This window comes from Salmo salar, chromosome 16 (genome assembly GCF_965601325.2).
Source record: "Salmo salar chromosome 16, fSalSal1, whole genome shotgun sequence".
NCBI classification, from domain to species: Eukaryota; Metazoa; Chordata; class Actinopteri; order Salmoniformes; family Salmonidae; genus Salmo; species Salmo salar.
Genome location: NC_138306.1, coordinates 80,257,241 through 80,274,254, shown reverse-complemented (window position 1 = coordinate 80,274,254; position 17,014 = coordinate 80,257,241). Strand labels below are relative to the sequence as shown.

The 17,014-nt window shown below is 40.9% G+C and overlaps 1 protein-coding gene across 1 annotated transcript; it reads left to right on the top strand.

The window, feature by feature from the left end:
* The first annotated feature begins 179 nt into the window (after positions 1–179).
* LOC106574868 (nuclear receptor subfamily 4 group A member 2) lies at positions 180–4,305 on the top strand. Its single transcript, XM_014150994.3, has 8 exons — positions 180–450; positions 592–701; positions 927–1,819; positions 2,252–2,381; positions 2,529–2,680; positions 2,816–3,018; positions 3,161–3,339; positions 3,438–4,305. Exons 3-8 carry the CDS (start codon positions 932–934, stop codon positions 3,692–3,694), a joined length of 1,809 nt encoding a protein of 602 aa, XP_014006469.1. The 5' UTR covers positions 180–450; positions 592–701; positions 927–931; the 3' UTR covers positions 3,695–4,305.
* Positions 4,306–17,014: the final 12,709 nt, after the last annotated feature.

Below are 17,014 nucleotides of genomic sequence, written 5' to 3'. Positions count from 1 at the left end.
GTTATTTGTGTTTTTGCTATGTTTTCATCAGGCATTTCGCCAACCCATATGCGTTCATGTGTATTATTATGTGATGTTTTTTTTATCATTCTTGTATGATGATGTCAACATTTTTTTTAAACATTCTATTCTATTCTATTAGATTCTGTACGCTATCGTGCGTTTACAGTTGTATCTAAAACATCCATCCTTGGAAGGGATTGGTGCGCGTAATGCTCGATGACGTCCAGTGTCTTTGGCACGTGGGCAGCGGTATTCCGACTCCGAGCCACATAAACAAAGGCACATTGTCTGTGTCAACCGCGGCCAGTCTAGTAGCCAGTTGGGGAGGTGCATGGCCATCTGCCCCGTTCTCTTCACAATACTGCATTTGCACTTGGATATGGATACAGCAGAGAAGATGTAATCCTCTAAATTGATGTATTATGGTGCACCGGGTGACAGTTTAAGGTATTGGTTTAATTGTCTTCAAATTCATATTTTGTTTTCAACAGTATAACGTTAATGTGATCAGAAAGTAATGTCCTGCTTATAAATTCATATCTTTACAGGTTTGTGATTTTTGTGACAGATTTTTTTCGAATTCTTTAGCAGGGAGCAACATCGAGTGGATATTATCATAACTCCAGGGAGTGGATATTATCATAACTCCAGGAAGTGATTCGGACATTGTGTCTTTGAAAATAGTCATACAACTGAAGGTAAGACTACAAATAATGTTAGAGACGTTGCGCCTATTACAGATGCAATGATTTTACTGTTGGCACTTGTTCTAGAGAGTGGTGACAGAATAGGCTAATCATATACGTCTCGTGCGCTTTTACGCAAACATTCTAATTTACGTGCAATGCATCTGCATTGGATGGGATTATGGCTTGACAAGGAGATCGATTTATATAAGTATATGTCTCCCTCTCTCATTATAGCAGCTATGCCGTGCGTCCAGGCTCAGTGCGGATCGTCACCTCAAGGAGCTAGTCCCGCTTCGCAACAGAGCGCAAGCAGCTTCCAAGCCGCTGGAGAGCACCACAGCCATAACTGCGACTTCCTAACGCCCGAGTTTGTCAAGTTTAGCATGGACCTGACAAACACAGAAATCACATCAGCCACTATCACCAATCTTCCAAATGTCGGTGTTTTCGTGGACAGCTACTGTAACAATTCGAACTATGACGTCAAACCCCCTTGTCTATTCCAAATGCCCCATCCGGGGGAGCAGTCATCCATCAAAGTTGAGGACATCCCCATGTACCACCAGCAGAGTCACCACCACCAGCCGCATCAGTCCGATGAGATGGTCACTCCCTCCGGGTCCGTTTACTACAAGCCCCCCTCTCCACACACACATACATTCCAGAGTCCACCCAGCCATGCGTGGGATGATTCTGGATCTCTGTACAGTTTTCACCAGGACTACTTGGCGGTGGCGCACAGGATGGAGCAGCGGAAAAATGCCATATCCAGATTATCCTTGTTTTCTCTCAAGCATTCCCAAACCGGTAGTCCTTTGTCGACGTGCCAGATGAGATTTGACGGATCCCTCCAGGTGTCCGTGAACCCGGATACCTCAGGCAGGTATCATGGATTGGAGAGCCAGGGCATCTTTGGTTCCAGCTCCTTAAGGAAACAGCACAGGGTGGGTTCCCCCTATTCGTTCCAGCTCGGTCAGGGACATCACTTTATGGATAACCAAGCACCGTCGCCTCCTAGCCAAGGATCTCCCACCAACACCGATTCTTTATGTGCCGTGTGTGGGGACAATGCCGCCTGTCAGCACTACGGCGTGCGTACCTGCGAGGGCTGTAAGGGATTCTTCAAGGTATGTTACATTAAATATCTGTGGGGATTGTTCTACATTTAGAACTAACGGTCAACTAACATTCCATTTAAATGTATTTTAATATTTAGGCTACTGATTCATTGTGTTGTTTATTGGCTCCTGATACAATCCCTTCAAAATCAAGAACCTTCATCTCCTTGCCATGCCAATAGAGGACTGGGAGAGGGTCAACTTAATATTATGAGTAGCCACGGAATTATATTTACCCACTGTCTGCCTCGTCCGCTGCTGTGATGCATTATGCAGCTGGGAGAGTAGGTGGTAAGACTGCACCGCCCTGGCTGTTCATTTCCCATTGTCAATATGCGTGGCAAAAGTATTTTAATGGCTATCTTTGATCAATGTATCAAAGCTTCAGGTGGAAACGCATCGAATGGCAACTAAGGTGTTCTCCTCTGTGTTTCTTCACAGCGCACTGTCCAGAAAAATGCCAAATATGTGTGTTTAGCTGGGAAAAACTGTGCAGTTGACAAACGCCGGAGAAACAGGTGCCAATACTGCCGTTTCCAAAAGTGCCTTGTCACGGGAATGGTCAAAGAAGGTAAGGTTTGTTCTACTTCTTAAAACGCATTCTTTACGCATTTACTTGAAATGTATTTACACATTATTTGTAAGCAGAATGTGTTTTTCAAAGCATAATAGTAATTATTTATACAAAACAACTTAATTTATGTTTTTCATTATTCAGTCGTCAGGACTGCCAGTTTAAAGGGTCGACGTGGCCGGTTACCCTCCAAACATAAAATTCAAGACCCTTTGTCACCTGTCAGCATCCTTAGCGCGCTAGTGAGGGCCCATGTGGACTCCAACCCCTCATTGTCTCGACTGGACTACTCCCGAGTAAGTACGAGCCTCGGTCATGCAATCCACATCACTTTGCGCACCAGTTTATTCATAAAATAAGTCATAAAATACGTTTTAAAAATATACCGTTGAGCATTGGTTTTATGAGTTCAATTTAACATCACTTTCTAGTTCCAGAATAATGCTGACAGCCAAATCGCCGGAGATGACACGCAACATGTGCAGCAGTTCTACGACGTCCTGACCGTCTCCATGGAGATTATCCGAGACTGGGCGCAAAAGATCCCAGGTTTTACCGATCTGCCGAGACCGGACCAAGATCTCCTCTTCGAATCAGCCTTCCTGGAACTCTTCGTTCTGCGTTTGGCTTACAGGTATCTTATACAATAGCATATCAAAAATTGCACATATATAAATAGTAATTTTACGCACAACAATGACGCGCGATAGTATCCATTTGATCTTATTGCCAAGTCGGTATCCGAATCCTAATCATGCGATTCTATCATATTACAGGTCCAACCCTGAGGAAGGGAAGCTCATCTTCTGCAACGGATTGGTTTTGCACAGGCTTCAGTGTAGGCGCGGCTTTGGAGACTGGATTGACACCATAGTGGAGTTCTCTGCAAACCTTCAAAGTATGAATATAGACGTTGCAACATTCTCCTGCATATGCGCCCTTGCCACAGTAACAGGTAGGCTAATAAAACCCTATCCCTAAGTTCTGAATCTATGCGCCTATAATGCCATTGGGTTACGTTTTGAAACGAATTGCACCCTGTCATTGTTTCAGAGAGACATGGGCTGAAGGAGCCCAGGAGAGCAGAGGAACTTCAGAACAAGATGGTGAACTGTTTGAAAGACAAAGTGACTTTTAACGATGGAAGTGTCAGTCGACCAAATCACTTGTCAAAACTCTTGGGAAAGCTGCCTGAACTTCGCACGCTATGTACACAAGGTCTGCAGAGGATATTCTACTTGAAACTGGAAGACTTGGTCCCTCCACCTGCAATAATAGACAAGCTTTTCCTCGATACGTTGCCCTTTTAGGTGCCATATATCTTTTCATCGTGTCAGATAGGCGAGGTTAATATGACAGTTTTTGAGTTCCCTATACCACGCATTATGCATTTTCTCTCATTTATTTCCATTGTTTTTGTACCTCTCTTCGTAAGAGCGCTTGATCACGTTTATAGGCCTACATGTCTGCATTGCCAGATAAAAAAAGAGACAACACAACATTTAAGATGTTTTTAATTTAAACAGTATGAAGAGTTAGACAATATTACAATATCGTCGATTTCTGAAGAACATGGATGTGTTGAACTATTTGGTCTTGCTTTGAATTGTGAGTATTTTCATTTGATAACTAACCATTTTCGATAACTATGTTGTTGTATGTAGACACTGGATAATGTATATGGAACATATATGCCTGGAACGTATACAGATTTATTTTTTATCAAATCATTTATGGGAGATGTTTTATGTAGGCTATTTATTGTCTTGTCACACCTGGACTGTGGTTATATTGCATTTGAATTAATAACGTATACTGCTAAATAATCTAACGTTTGTAAATGTGTTCGTCATTTTGATTGGTCAGGGGCTTACAATGTCAGGTTTTTCCATTCAAAATAAAATTAATTCCGTTTATTACACTTTTAAATGAACAATTATTTATGATGGCAATTTATAAGGATTTCTGACTTTATTTTAGTTGCTGAAATATCGTCAGAAATCATCAAACATGATAATGGGGAAATATGTTGTTAATATTAAATAGTCGACTACTAAATATTTTCCTATTTTTCTTGTCCACAGATTTGTCTGACAATCATTGATTGATTAAGGACTAGTGTAACAGATGGGAATCAAATATTTGTCATCAGATGGTCAGACGATAAATTCCAGATAACGACAATAAAATTAAACCAAATTGTATAACCAGACCTAATGTAAAATGTTACCTATTCCCATCATACTGTAAGTTCTCATAGAAATAACTTTTCTCCTACACAGTTTCCTCTCCAGTGAAGTGAATGTTATAGCCTATTTTTCTACTAAGTGTGATTCTCCGGCAACAAGACGAGGAAAGCTCATTCTCCTCAGTAGAGGTTGAGTTGAAGATTGACTACGTGCTCTGTTATTACACATGGATTTATCATGAACCAGAATGTCAATCAAATAACAATATTGTCAAACCGTTGTCTTTTAGTGTTTTTATAATATATGCCATTTAGCAGACGCTTTTATCCAAAGCGACGTACATTTGACATATGGGTGGTCCCGGGAATCGAACCCACTACCCTGGCGTTACAAGCGTCATGCGCAACCAACTGAACTAAGAAAGATTAAATAAGACTCACGTTATGGACCGTAGGAACAAATTGCTGGAGTGTGTGAATTGACCTGCTATACAATAGTCTACATGACATTTCCAAACCAAACCCTCAGGATAGGATTGGCATTAAAGAAACATGCAAGCCAATGTTTTTCAGTGTTGGCATGTAAGTAAACACATTCTGTCGTGAACTAAACATTTCACAGAAGAACTAAATAGCATTATATAGGTATGATTTCAGCTCCCTATATGTACAGTCTCTCTTCCAGGGAATGATAGAAAATGCCTATTACACATTGGTGGAGGGCATGTAGATGAAAATTGCAGATTTTCAAATATGACATCTCTTCTGTCCTGTCTGGAAATGTGAACCATTGATTCTATAGGCAGTAAAAGGTCTTATAACAACGATTATACTCACAAGAGGGTTTAATAGGCTGGAGATCAATAGAAACGCTGCTCTCTGCACCAGCCTGTCATGCAGGCTGAAATGCTAAGATAAAGTAATCAATATTATCTGTGAAATGTCACATTTATGATAATGGTGTGGATGAAGAGTGGCAGGCAGGGGCCATCCCAGAAGGATGGGCTCTTGTTAGCATCAAACACCTTTCAGCCAGGCCAACAACATCATGAATGGTAAATGCGTGTGTGTAGGTGTGTGTGGGGGGGAGGGTGTTTGGGGAAAGCAAAAGTTTTGATGTTGAAGGAGGAAGATTCCAAACAGACCGTTCCATTCAAAATTGATTTGACGTAATCCATTGGACAATAATCAGTTATTAACCACAACTTTTTCATGACAGCTATTTTCTAGGCTTGTGTGACCCTTCAAGTGCCATGCCATTCTGGTAAGGACGATAGCTTATTTTAGGAGTAAAACTCTATAGGGATTTCTAGGGGTCTGAACACTTCTGTTGTGGTCTGTGTGGCCCACCTTGATCTCAGTGTAAAGCTGCCTTCAAAGCCCCTAAGCCCTTATCACGGCCAGCCCAGACTCCCCTGCACCCAGGCCACCGTAGTGGCCCTCCTGCATGTGTGAAAATACCAGGATTTCATCTATAGCAGATAGGGAGCTGAACACAAACAACCCAAGCCTCTATCCAAGTCGATGTTCTGAGACATGAAACAAGGCAAAAGTCTGGAGTGATGAATATGAGGAGCTTGATCAAGGTTAGTCAAGACATTAGAATGAGTCTTGCTTCTCAATGTTCTCAATGTTTAGGTTACCAAACCCCTACAAGCATTACAGTGTATTTTCTGTGGAATTGCCTACTGGGATTTAAATTGGCTTAGCAAGCAACTGTGCATCCCTAGAGTTTCCAACAATTAAAAAGCATTACCTCACCCTGAGGACAAACCCCAATCTCAATGTGTTTAAATCATTATAGAAATCCTAGAACTGTGAAGACAACCAAGTGAATGCACTGAACAGGGACGGACTGGGACAAAAAAAATCATTCTGGACATTTCTAACACCGGACCATTTTGTCCCTTGAGGCCCCCATTACTAGCCAAATGATGATATTTTTGTGCAAAAAAAACTATTTATACAGGCCCACTGGGCTAAAGAAGGACCAGGCCATCTGGAATTTACCAGAATTGCCCTATATCCAGTCCGACCTTGCCACTGAATCATTTTAGTTGAGAATCAGGAGGCACCTTCAGATACTTTACAAACACAGACATCCTTACTTCTCTTACTACCACAATATGACTTTTTCTGAAGATGAATTTTCAACCAAACAGCCATGAAAGGATTTGATTATGATTGGTAAGCAAGGAGAAGGCATCGTTTATAATTACTCTAGTGTTAATGGTTATCCAGACAATTGAAGATAATTGGAAAGGATTAAAATTACTCTTAATTGGTCAAATCCTACCTTGTAATACTTGATACACGTGAATGTTTGGGTTACCCGAGCTAATATGAAGTCAGGACACTTATATAGGACACTTGAAATATAATCACTGGATTGGACAACAGCACTTGGGGGAACCAGGGAGTATAGGATGAATACACAAGCCCATCCTGCTTGACTGTCTGGTGTAAATACACCACTTCTTTCCCAAAATAATTCTTGTTTTCAAACCCTTGATGATCCGTTTCATTACGAGATACAGATTGTAATAATTACATTCATTGCATGTTTGCGTACTTCAACCGATATCCTGGGACTGTGTAGCAATTAAACAAATTCTAATTAATCGTTACCCACATTTCTATATAGCAGGGTACCTGATCAAAGAGACAGGTTTTTCCACATTAGATTAATATGCATCACACAGTAAATGGAGCAGCCAACCAGCCATCCAATAGCCTCGATGTTTAATCTGATCCTCATTTTGTATCTTTGTAGTTATGCGCACACACACACACACACACACACACACACACACACACACACACACACACACACACACACACACACACACACACACACACACACACACACACACACACACACACACACACACACACACACACACACACACACACAAAAAAAAAAAAAAATCTATCCATTACAGAGAGTGAGCTGGTGTGTGTGAGGTCAAACACAGACCCAGAGTTTCTCGGTTTGTCTAATAGGAGGGCGGGTCCACAGGGAGGAGTGATTCTATTTGACCAGAGGTTGGCCAGACTGCAGGGGACACAACCTTCCATATCTCAATCTGTATGCACAGGACAGGATTCTGACCTGGCTCCATTAGGGAGCTCACTCTGATAGCTCCTCCAACCTGCACTGCAGAGAAATCAGAAATCACATTGTCCCTGTGCTGCAGTGGAAATACTTTAGTAGCACAGCAAATCTACTTAGACCCTGTTAATTCATTATGAACAAAACATTTTGATTTCTGATAGTGACCTACATTGTCTCTCTCAGAGTGTATTATTGCACAGTGCAGGACAGATCCCCCTCCCCCAGTGTCTCCCTATGGTTAGTGGTTTAGCAGTATGATCCTACTAGGCATTGCCTGAGGCAGGTACAAGCACTGGGGTGTTTAACTGGCTAATGTATTCTGGTCAGTTAACCACATAGACATCACTGCTAATAGGTTTTCTATCTCTCCAATGTCCAGACCAGCAGACCTGGACATGACTGTGAAGCAGTAAGATCACTATGGTATTCAACCCATGGATGCTGTTCATTAGATTTAACCGTAAAAACAATGAGATTTGTCAACATGACTCAGGAATGACTGGTTCAGAAATCCACAAAAAAAAATGTCTGCCCTTTCCTGCAATCAAATTTCCCTCTAGTGGCCTCACGGGTGGAAGGTTATAAATATTTTTCATAATTAATATTTTTTATTTTTACTGCAGAAAATCCAGTTTCTATGGAAACAGTTGTTGTATTTCAGTCTTCTGTGATGGATAAAAAGTGTAATATTGGGATGCAAACTGAAAATGTAGTATATTTGAACTCTATATCTGACATAGTACATGTGACTTGTTTTTTTAAGCCCATAACTATCAGGAATCAAGGTAAGACCCAAGTGCAAACTGTGAAGTAACAATGTTTATTGTAACCACAGGAGCAGGCAAACGACCGGTCAAGGCAGGCAGGGGTTGATAATCCAGAGCAGAATCCAAGGTACAGGACGGCAGGCAGGCTCAGGGTCAAGCAGAGGTTGGTAATCCAGAGGTGGAGCAAAGGAACAGGACAGCAGGCAGACTCAGGCAGAGGTCAGGACAGACAAAGGTCAAAATCAGGAGGACGAGTAAAAAGAGAGACTAGGGGAAAAACAGAAGCTGAGACAAACCGCTGGTAAGCTTGAACAAACAAGACGGACTGGCAACAGACACACAGAAAACACAGGTATAAATACCCAGGGGATAATGGGGAAGATGGGCGACACCTGGAGGCGGGTGGAGACAAGCACAAGGACAGGTGAAACAGATCAGGGCGTGACACATAACCATGTGTGTGAGGTGTATACTTGCTTCAAAGTAGATTTGTTTAAGACTACCAAGAAACACTTTGTGTGGTCCTGACCCTGATTTGGCCCACTGCAGTAAAAGGTTAATTTGTCCTCCTCACAGGGAGACCCTGGTAAGGCAGGAGAAGTGGGGACCCCAGATGGTATTCAACCTATGGGTGTTGTTCTTCAGATTTAACCGGAAACCATGACAAATAGAATTGTTGACAACATGACTCAGGAGTGACTGGTTCAGAAATCCACAACAACAAACATGTCTGCAGTGAGAACAGCACTACTTCTAACGCTTTGCCTGTTACAAGAACACACAACACTTCGTGGGAGGAATCTGCCCATAAGCAATGTGTACACTCTAAGAAAAAAGGGTTCCAAAAGGGTTCTTCGGCTGTCCCCATAGGAGAAACCTTTTGTGTTCCATGTAGAACCCTCTGGGGAAAGGGTTCTACATGGAACCCAATAGGATTCTAGCTGGAACCAAAAAGGGTTCTTCAAAGGGTTTTTCTAAGAGTGTAGTCACAGCATGAGATGAAGACTGGGAATCAAAGAGCTTTACCTGGTTGGTCTGTTTCAGCATCTGTATCTGCAGGTAGATGATTCCACATGTATGAAAGGATGAACTTGGAACTGGGTGCCCTCTATCATAGAACAAATATATGCCCCATCTTCTTCTTCTCTTGAAGCCTTTGGGCCTATTCATTGACCTTTGACATATGAACCCTACACTGGGGATCTTGTTTTCTCATCCTCTCTTCCTGGTTAGATAGAGGTGGTGGCTTGAAAGTGGTTGCTGATGCTTAAAAATATGTGGATGCTATTTCTGCTTTGAGAGAATATATACAGAAAGAATACACTGAGATGCAGAAGAAACCTCTCTGAGATGTAAACGCCTCAAAGCCATTGTGAGGGTGAAATACTCGGAATAAACTGTTTTGAAGTCAGCCTTTGCAGAGGGGGATAATGTGAAATAACAGGAGACTGGCCCTTTAGTAAAATAACACTGTCAGTGATTACATGGCACACAATAGCCCACCTATGGGACATCAGTTTACGTTCACATTCATGTTGTAGACATAAGTTTACGTTCACATTCATGTTGTAGACATCAGTTTACGTTCACATTCATGTTGTAGACATCAGTTTACGTTCACATTCATGTTCTAGACATCAGTTTACGTTCACATTCATGTTGTAGACATCAGTTTACGTTCACATTCATGTTCTAGACATCAGTTTACGTTCACATTCATGTTGTAGACATCAGTTTACGTTCACATTCATGTTCTAGACATCAGTTTACGTTCACATTCATGTTGTAGACACCAGTTTACGTTCACATTCATGTTGTAGACATCAGTTTAGGTTCACATTCATGTTCTAGACATCAGTTTACGTTCACATTCATGTTGTAGACATCAGTTTACATTCATATTCATGTTGTAGACATCAGTTTAGGTTCACATTCATGTTGTAGACATCAGTTTAAATTCATATTCATGTTGTAGACATCAGTTTAGGTTCACATTCATGTTGTAGACACCAGTTTACATTCACATTCATGTTGTAGACATCAGTTTAGGTTCACATTCATGTTGTTCAGTAATTAATGTCCCATTATGTGGCTAGGCTGCAAAGAAACATTTTCTTGCTATAGATGCTACAAATCCACCATACCAGCATATACATAATGCTATATAGACAAGGGCTATATTAAAGGAAGAAAGGAGAAAGAAACTAGTTTAAACCCATAGTTAGTGGGTTAGAGTTTAAACCCATAGTTAGTGGGTTAGAGTTTAAACCCATAGTTAGTGGGTTAGAGTTTAAATCCATAGTTAGTGGGTTAGAGTTTAAACCCATAGTTAGTGGGTTAGAGTTTAAACCCATAGTTAGTGGGTTAGAGTTTAAACCCATAGTTAGTGGGTTAGAGTTTAAACCCATAGTTAGTGGGTTAGAGTTTAAATCCATAGTTAGTGGGTTAGAGTTTAAACCCATAGTTAGTGGGTTAGAGTTTAAACCCATAGTTAGTGGGTTAGAGTTTAAATCCATAGTTAGTGGGTTAGAGTTTAAACCCATAGTTAGTGGGTTAGAGTTTAAACCCATAGTTAGTGGGTTAGAGTTTAAACCCATAGTTAGTGGGTTAGAGTTTAAACCCATAGTTAGTGGGTTAGAGTTTAAATCCATAGTTAGTGGGTTAGAGTTTAAACCCATAGTTAGTGGGTTAGAGTTTAAATCCATAGTTAGTGAGTTAGAGTTTAAACCCATAGTTAGTGGGTTAGAGTTTAAACCCATAGTTAGTGGGTTAGAGTTTAAACCCATGGCCAGTGGGTTAGAGTTTAAACCCATAGTTAGTGGGTTAGAGTTTAAACCCATAGTTAGTGGGTTATAGTTTAAACCCATAGTTAGTGGGTTAGAGTTTAAACCCATAGTTAGTGGGTTAGAGTTTAAACCCATAGTTAGTGGGTTAGAGTTTAAACCCATGGCCAGTGGGTTAGAGTTTAAACCCATAGTTAGTGGGTTAGAGTTTAAACCCATAGTTAGTGGGTTAGAGTTTAAACCCATAGTTAGTGGGTTAGAGTTTAAACCCATAGTTAGTGGGTTAGAGTTTAAACCCATAGTTAGTGAGTTAGAGTTTAAACCCATAGTTAGTGGGTTAGAGTTTAAACACATAGTTAGTGGGTTAGAGTTTAAACCCATAGTTAGTGGGTTAGAGTTTAAACCCATAGTTAGTGGGTTAGAGTTTAAACCCATAGTTAGTGGGTTAGAGTTTAAACCCATAGTTAGTGGGTTAGAGTTTAAACCCATAGTTAGTGGGTTAGAGTTTAAACCCATAGTTAGTGGGTTAGAGTTTAAACCCATAGTTAGTGGGTTAGAGTTTAAATCCATAGTTAGTGGGTTAGAGTTTAAATCCATAGTTAGTGGGTTAGAGTTTAAACCCATAGTTAGTGGGTTAGAGTTTAAACCCATAGTTAGTGGGTTAGAGTTTAAACACATAGTTAGTGGGTTAGAGTTTAAACCCATGGCCAGTGGGTTAGAGTTTAAACCCATAGTTAGTGGGTTAGAGTTTAAACCCATAGTTAGTGGGTTAGAGTTTAAACCCATAGTTAGTGGGTTAGAGTTTAAACCCATAGTTAGTGGGTTAGAGTTTAAACCCATAGTTAGTGGGTTAGAGTTTAAATCCATAGTTAGTGGGTTAGAGTTTAAACCCATAGTTAGTGGGTTAGAGTTTAAACCCATAGTTAGTGGGTTAGAGTTTAAACCCATAGTTAGTGGGTTAGAGTTTAAACCCATAGTTAGTGAGTTAGAGTTTAAACCCATAGTTAGTGGGTTAGAGTTTAAACACATAGTTAGTGGGTTAGAGTTTAAACCCATAGTTAGTGGGTTAGAGTTTAAACCCATAGTTAGTGGGTTAGAGTTTAAACCCATAGTTAGTGGGTTAGAGTTTAAACCCATAGTTAGTGGGTTAGAGTTTAAACCCATAGTTAGTGGGTTAGAGTTTAAACCCATAGTTAGTGGGTTAGAGTTTAAACCCATAGTTAGTGGGTTAGAGTTTAAATCCATAGTTAGTGGGTTAGAGTTTAAATCCATAGTTAGTGGGTTAGAGTTTAAACCCATAGTTAGTGGGTTAGAGTTTAAACCCATAGTTAGTGGGTTAGAGTTTAAACCCATGGCCAGTGGGTTAGAGTTTAAACCCATAGTTAGTGGGTTAGAGTTTAAACCCATGGCCAGTGGGTTAGAGTTTAAACCCATGGCCAGTGGGTTAGAGTTTAAACACATGGCCAGTGGGTTAGAGTTTAAACCCATAGTTAGTGGGTTAGAGTTTAAACACATAGTTAGTGGGTTAGAGTTTAAACCCATAGTTAGTGGGTTAGAGTTTAAACCCATAGTTAGTGGGTTAGATTTTAAACACATAGTTAGTGGGTTAGAGTTTAAACACATAGTTAGTGGGTTAGAGTTTAAACACATGGCCAGTGGGTTAGAGTTTAAACCCATAGTTAGTGAGTTAGAGTTTAAACACATAGTTAGTGAGTTAGAGTTTAAACCCATAATTAGTGAGTTAGAGTTTAAACACATAGTTAGTGGGTTAGAGTTTAAACCCATAGTTAGTGGGTTAGAGTTTAAACACATAGTTAGTGGGTTAGAGTTTAAACCCATGGCCAGTGGGTTAGAGTTTAAACCCATAGTTAGTGGGTTAGAGTTTAAACCCATGGCCAGTGGGTTAGAGTTTAAACACATGGCCAGTGGGTTAGAGTTTAAACCCATAGTTAGTGAGTTAGAGTTTAAACCCATAGTTAGTGGGTTAGAGTTTAAACCCATAGTTAGTGGGTTAGAGTTTAAACCCATAGTTAGTGGGTTAGAGTTTAAACCCATAGTTAGTGGGTTAGAGTTTAAACCCATAGTTAGTGAGTTAGAGTTTAAACCCATAGTTAGTGGGTTAGAGTTTAAACACATAGTTAGTGGGTTAGAGTTTAAACCCATAGTTAGTGGGTTAGAGTTTAAACCCATAGTTAGTGGGTTAGAGTTTAAACCCATAGTTAGTGGGTTAGAGTTTAAACCCATAGTTAGTGGGTTAGAGTTTAAACCCATAGTTAGTGGGTTAGAGTTTAAACCCATAGTTAGTGGGTTAGAGTTTAAACCCATAGTTAGTGGGTTAGAGTTTAAATCCATAGTTAGTGGGTTAGAGTTTAAATCCATAGTTAGTGGGTTAGAGTTTAAACCCATAGTTAGTGGGTTAGAGTTTAAACCCATAGTTAGTGGGTTAGAGTTTAAACCCATGGCCAGTGGGTTAGAGTTTAAACCCATAGTTAGTGGGTTAGAGTTTAAACCCATGGCCAGTGGGTTAGAGTTTAAACCCATGGCCAGTGGGTTAGAGTTTAAACACATGGCCAGTGGGTTAGAGTTTAAACCCATAGTTAGTGGGTTAGAGTTTAAACACATAGTTAGTGGGTTAGAGTTTAAACCCATAGTTAGTGGGTTAGAGTTTAAACCCATAGTTAGTGGGTTAGATTTTAAACACATAGTTAGTGGGTTAGAGTTTAAACACATAGTTAGTGGGTTAGAGTTTAAACACATGGCCAGTGGGTTAGAGTTTAAACCCATAGTTAGTGAGTTAGAGTTTAAACACATAGTTAGTGAGTTAGAGTTTAAACCCATAATTAGTGAGTTAGAGTTTAAACACATAGTTAGTGGGTTAGAGTTTAAACCCATAGTTAGTGGGTTAGAGTTTAAACACATAGTTAGTGGGTTAGAGTTTAAACCCATGGCCAGTGGGTTAGAGTTTAAACCCATAGTTAGTGGGTTAGAGTTTAAACCCATGGCCAGTGGGTTAGAGTTTAAACACATGGCCAGTGGGTTAGAGTTTAAACCCATAGTTAGTGAGTTAGAGTTTAAACCCATAGTTAGTGGGTTAGAGTTTAAACCCATAGTTAGTGGGTTAGAGTTTAAACACATAGTTAGTGGGTTAGAGTTTAAACCCATGGCCAGTGGGTTAGAGTTTAAACCCATAGTTAGTGGGTTAGAGTTTAAACCCATGGCCAGTGGGTTAGAGTTTAAACACATAGTTAGTGGGTTAGAGTTTAAACCCATAGTTAGTGGGTTAGAGTTTAAACACATGGCCAGTGGGTTAGAGTTTAAACCCATAGTTAGTGAGTTAGAGTTTAAACCCATAGTTAGTGGGTTAGAGTTTAAACCCATAGTTAGTGGGTTAGAGTTTAAACCCATAGTTAGTGGGTTAGAGTTTAAACACATGGCCAGTGGGTTAGAGTTTAAACACATGGCCAGTTGGTTAGAGTTTAAACCCATGGCCAGTTGGTTAGAGTTTAAACACATGGCCAGTGGGTTAGAGTTTAAACACATTGCCAGTGGGTTAGAGTTTAAACACATGGCCAGTGGGTTAGAGTTTAAACCCATGGCCAGTGGGTTAGAGTTTAAACACATGGCCAGTGGGTTAGAGTTTAAACCCATGGCCAGTGGGTTAGAGTTTAAACCCATGGCCAGTGGGTTAGAGTTTAAACACATGGCCAGTGGGTTAGAGTTTAAACACATGGCCAGTGGGTTAGAGTTTAAACCCATGGCCAGTGGGTTAGAGTTTAAACCCATGGCCAGTGGGTTAGAGTTTAAACACATGGCCAGTGGGTTAGAGTTTAAACCCATAGTTAGTGGGTTAGAGTTTAAACACATGGCCAGTGGGTTAGAGTTTAAACACATGGCCAGTTGGTTAGAGTTTAAACACATGGCCAGTGGGTTAGAGTTTAAACCCATGGCCAGTGGGTTAGAGTTTAAACCCATGGCCAGTGGGTTAGAGTTTAAACACATGGCCAGTGGGTTAGAGTTTAAACCCATGGCCAGTGGGTTAGAGTTTAAACACATGGCCAGTGGGTTAGAGTTTAAACACATGGCCAGTGGGTTAGAGTTTAAACACATGGCCAGTGGGTTAGAGTTTAAACACATGGCCAGTGGGTTAGAGTTTAAACCCATGGCCAGTGGGTTAGAGTTTAAACCCATGGCCAGTGGGTTAGAGTTTAAACCCATGGCCAGTGGGTTAGAGTTTAAATCCTTGGCCAGTTGGTTAGAGTTTAAATCCTTGGCCAGTTGGTTAGAGTTTAAACACATGGCCAGTGGGTTAGAGTTTAAACACATGGCCAGTGGGTTAGAGTTTAAACCCATGGCCAGTGGGTTAGAGTTTAAATCCTTGGCCAGTTGGTTAGAGTTTAAACACATGGCCAGTGGGTTAGAGTTTAAACACATGGCCAGTGGGTTAGAGTTTAAACCCATGGCCAGTGGGTTAGAGTTTAAACACATGGCCAGTGGGTTAGAGTTTAAACACATGGCCAGTGGGTTAGAGTTTAAACACATGGCCAGTGGGTTAGAGTTTAAACCCATGGCCAGTGGGTTAGAGTTTAAACACATGGCCAGTGGGTTAGAGTTTAAACCCATGGCCAGTGAGTTAGAGTTTAAACCCATGGCCAGTGGGTTAGAGTTTAAACCCATGGCCAGTGGGTTAGAGTTTAAACCCATGGCCAGTGGGTTAGAGTTTAAAGCCATGGCCAGTGGGTTAGAGTTTAAACCCATGGCCAGTGGGTTAGAGTTTAAACCCATGGCCAGTGGGTTACAGTTTAAACCCATGGCCAGTGGGTTAGAGTTTAAATCCTTGGCCAGTTGGTTAGAGTTTAAATCCTTGGCCAGTTGGTTAGAGTTTAAACACATGGCCAGTGGGTTAGAGTTTAAACACATGGCCAGTGGGTTAGAGTTTAAACCCATGGCCAGTGGGTTAGAGTTTAAACCCATGGCCAGTGGGTTAGAGTTTAAAGCCATGGCCAGTGGGTTAGAGTTTAAACACATGGCCAGTGGGTTAGAGTTTAAACCCATGGCCAGTGGGTTACGGTCTAACTCCAGTACATAAGATAAGGGGAAAGAAATCCTTAGCCCCGTAGTGTCCACCGTAGGAGGGAAAAACGATGCACATGAAAAAGATTTTGATCTATCGCTCTGTCTATCTCCAAATACAGGGGGGGTGGATTCAGGATGAAAAGCCTATCTGGAGGAATTCAGGCCTTGTTTGAGGATTATAACTTTTTCATTCATAGCCAAAAGCCAGAGAGAAGGGTCCTCTAATGCCTCAGGGGCCAGGGCCTATAGCACAGCTAACCACTTTGATAGGAGAGATAAAACTGAGCTCAACTGCAACAAAGTTAAAGTATTAAAAGTGCATCCTCTCAACTTTCATTTATTAACCACAGAAAAAGATGTTACTGGAATCACAACTGCCACATTGTTCATGCACAGAAAGACAGCTCCAAAAATGATCCCTTAGATACAGAACTAGGATCATTTTACTCTCCTCAATTCCTAATGGAGAAATTAGGGAGGAAAATACATACCTGACCTCAGATCAGTGGGATCCCAGGGACAACGTTGACCTATTTTGTTGCAGACAAAAGAACGTTTTCGTCATGGCAAGAACCAGCAAGCAGAACACTAGACAAGTCTGACATCTAGTGGCGAACAAGGAGCAACAAAACCCGACGGCAGTTCATTGCGCAAAGACAGAGAGGAAGAGGTGAAGCGAGAAGATTTACTCTGGCCAAAATCTG

Excerpts from the sequence above, each read along its gene's own strand:
- LOC106574868 (XM_014150994.3), top strand. The coding sequence starts at position 932 with ATGCCGTGCGTCCAGGCTCAGTGCGGATCGTCACCTCAAGGAGCTAGT. Across the intron at positions 1,820-2,251 it reads GCTGTAAGGGATTCTTCAAG|CGCACTGTCCAGAAAAATGC; the intron begins GTATGTTACATT and ends GTTTCTTCACAG. Across the intron at positions 2,681-2,815 it reads CTCGACTGGACTACTCCCGA|TTCCAGAATAATGCTGACAG; the intron begins GTAAGTACGAGC and ends ATCACTTTCTAG.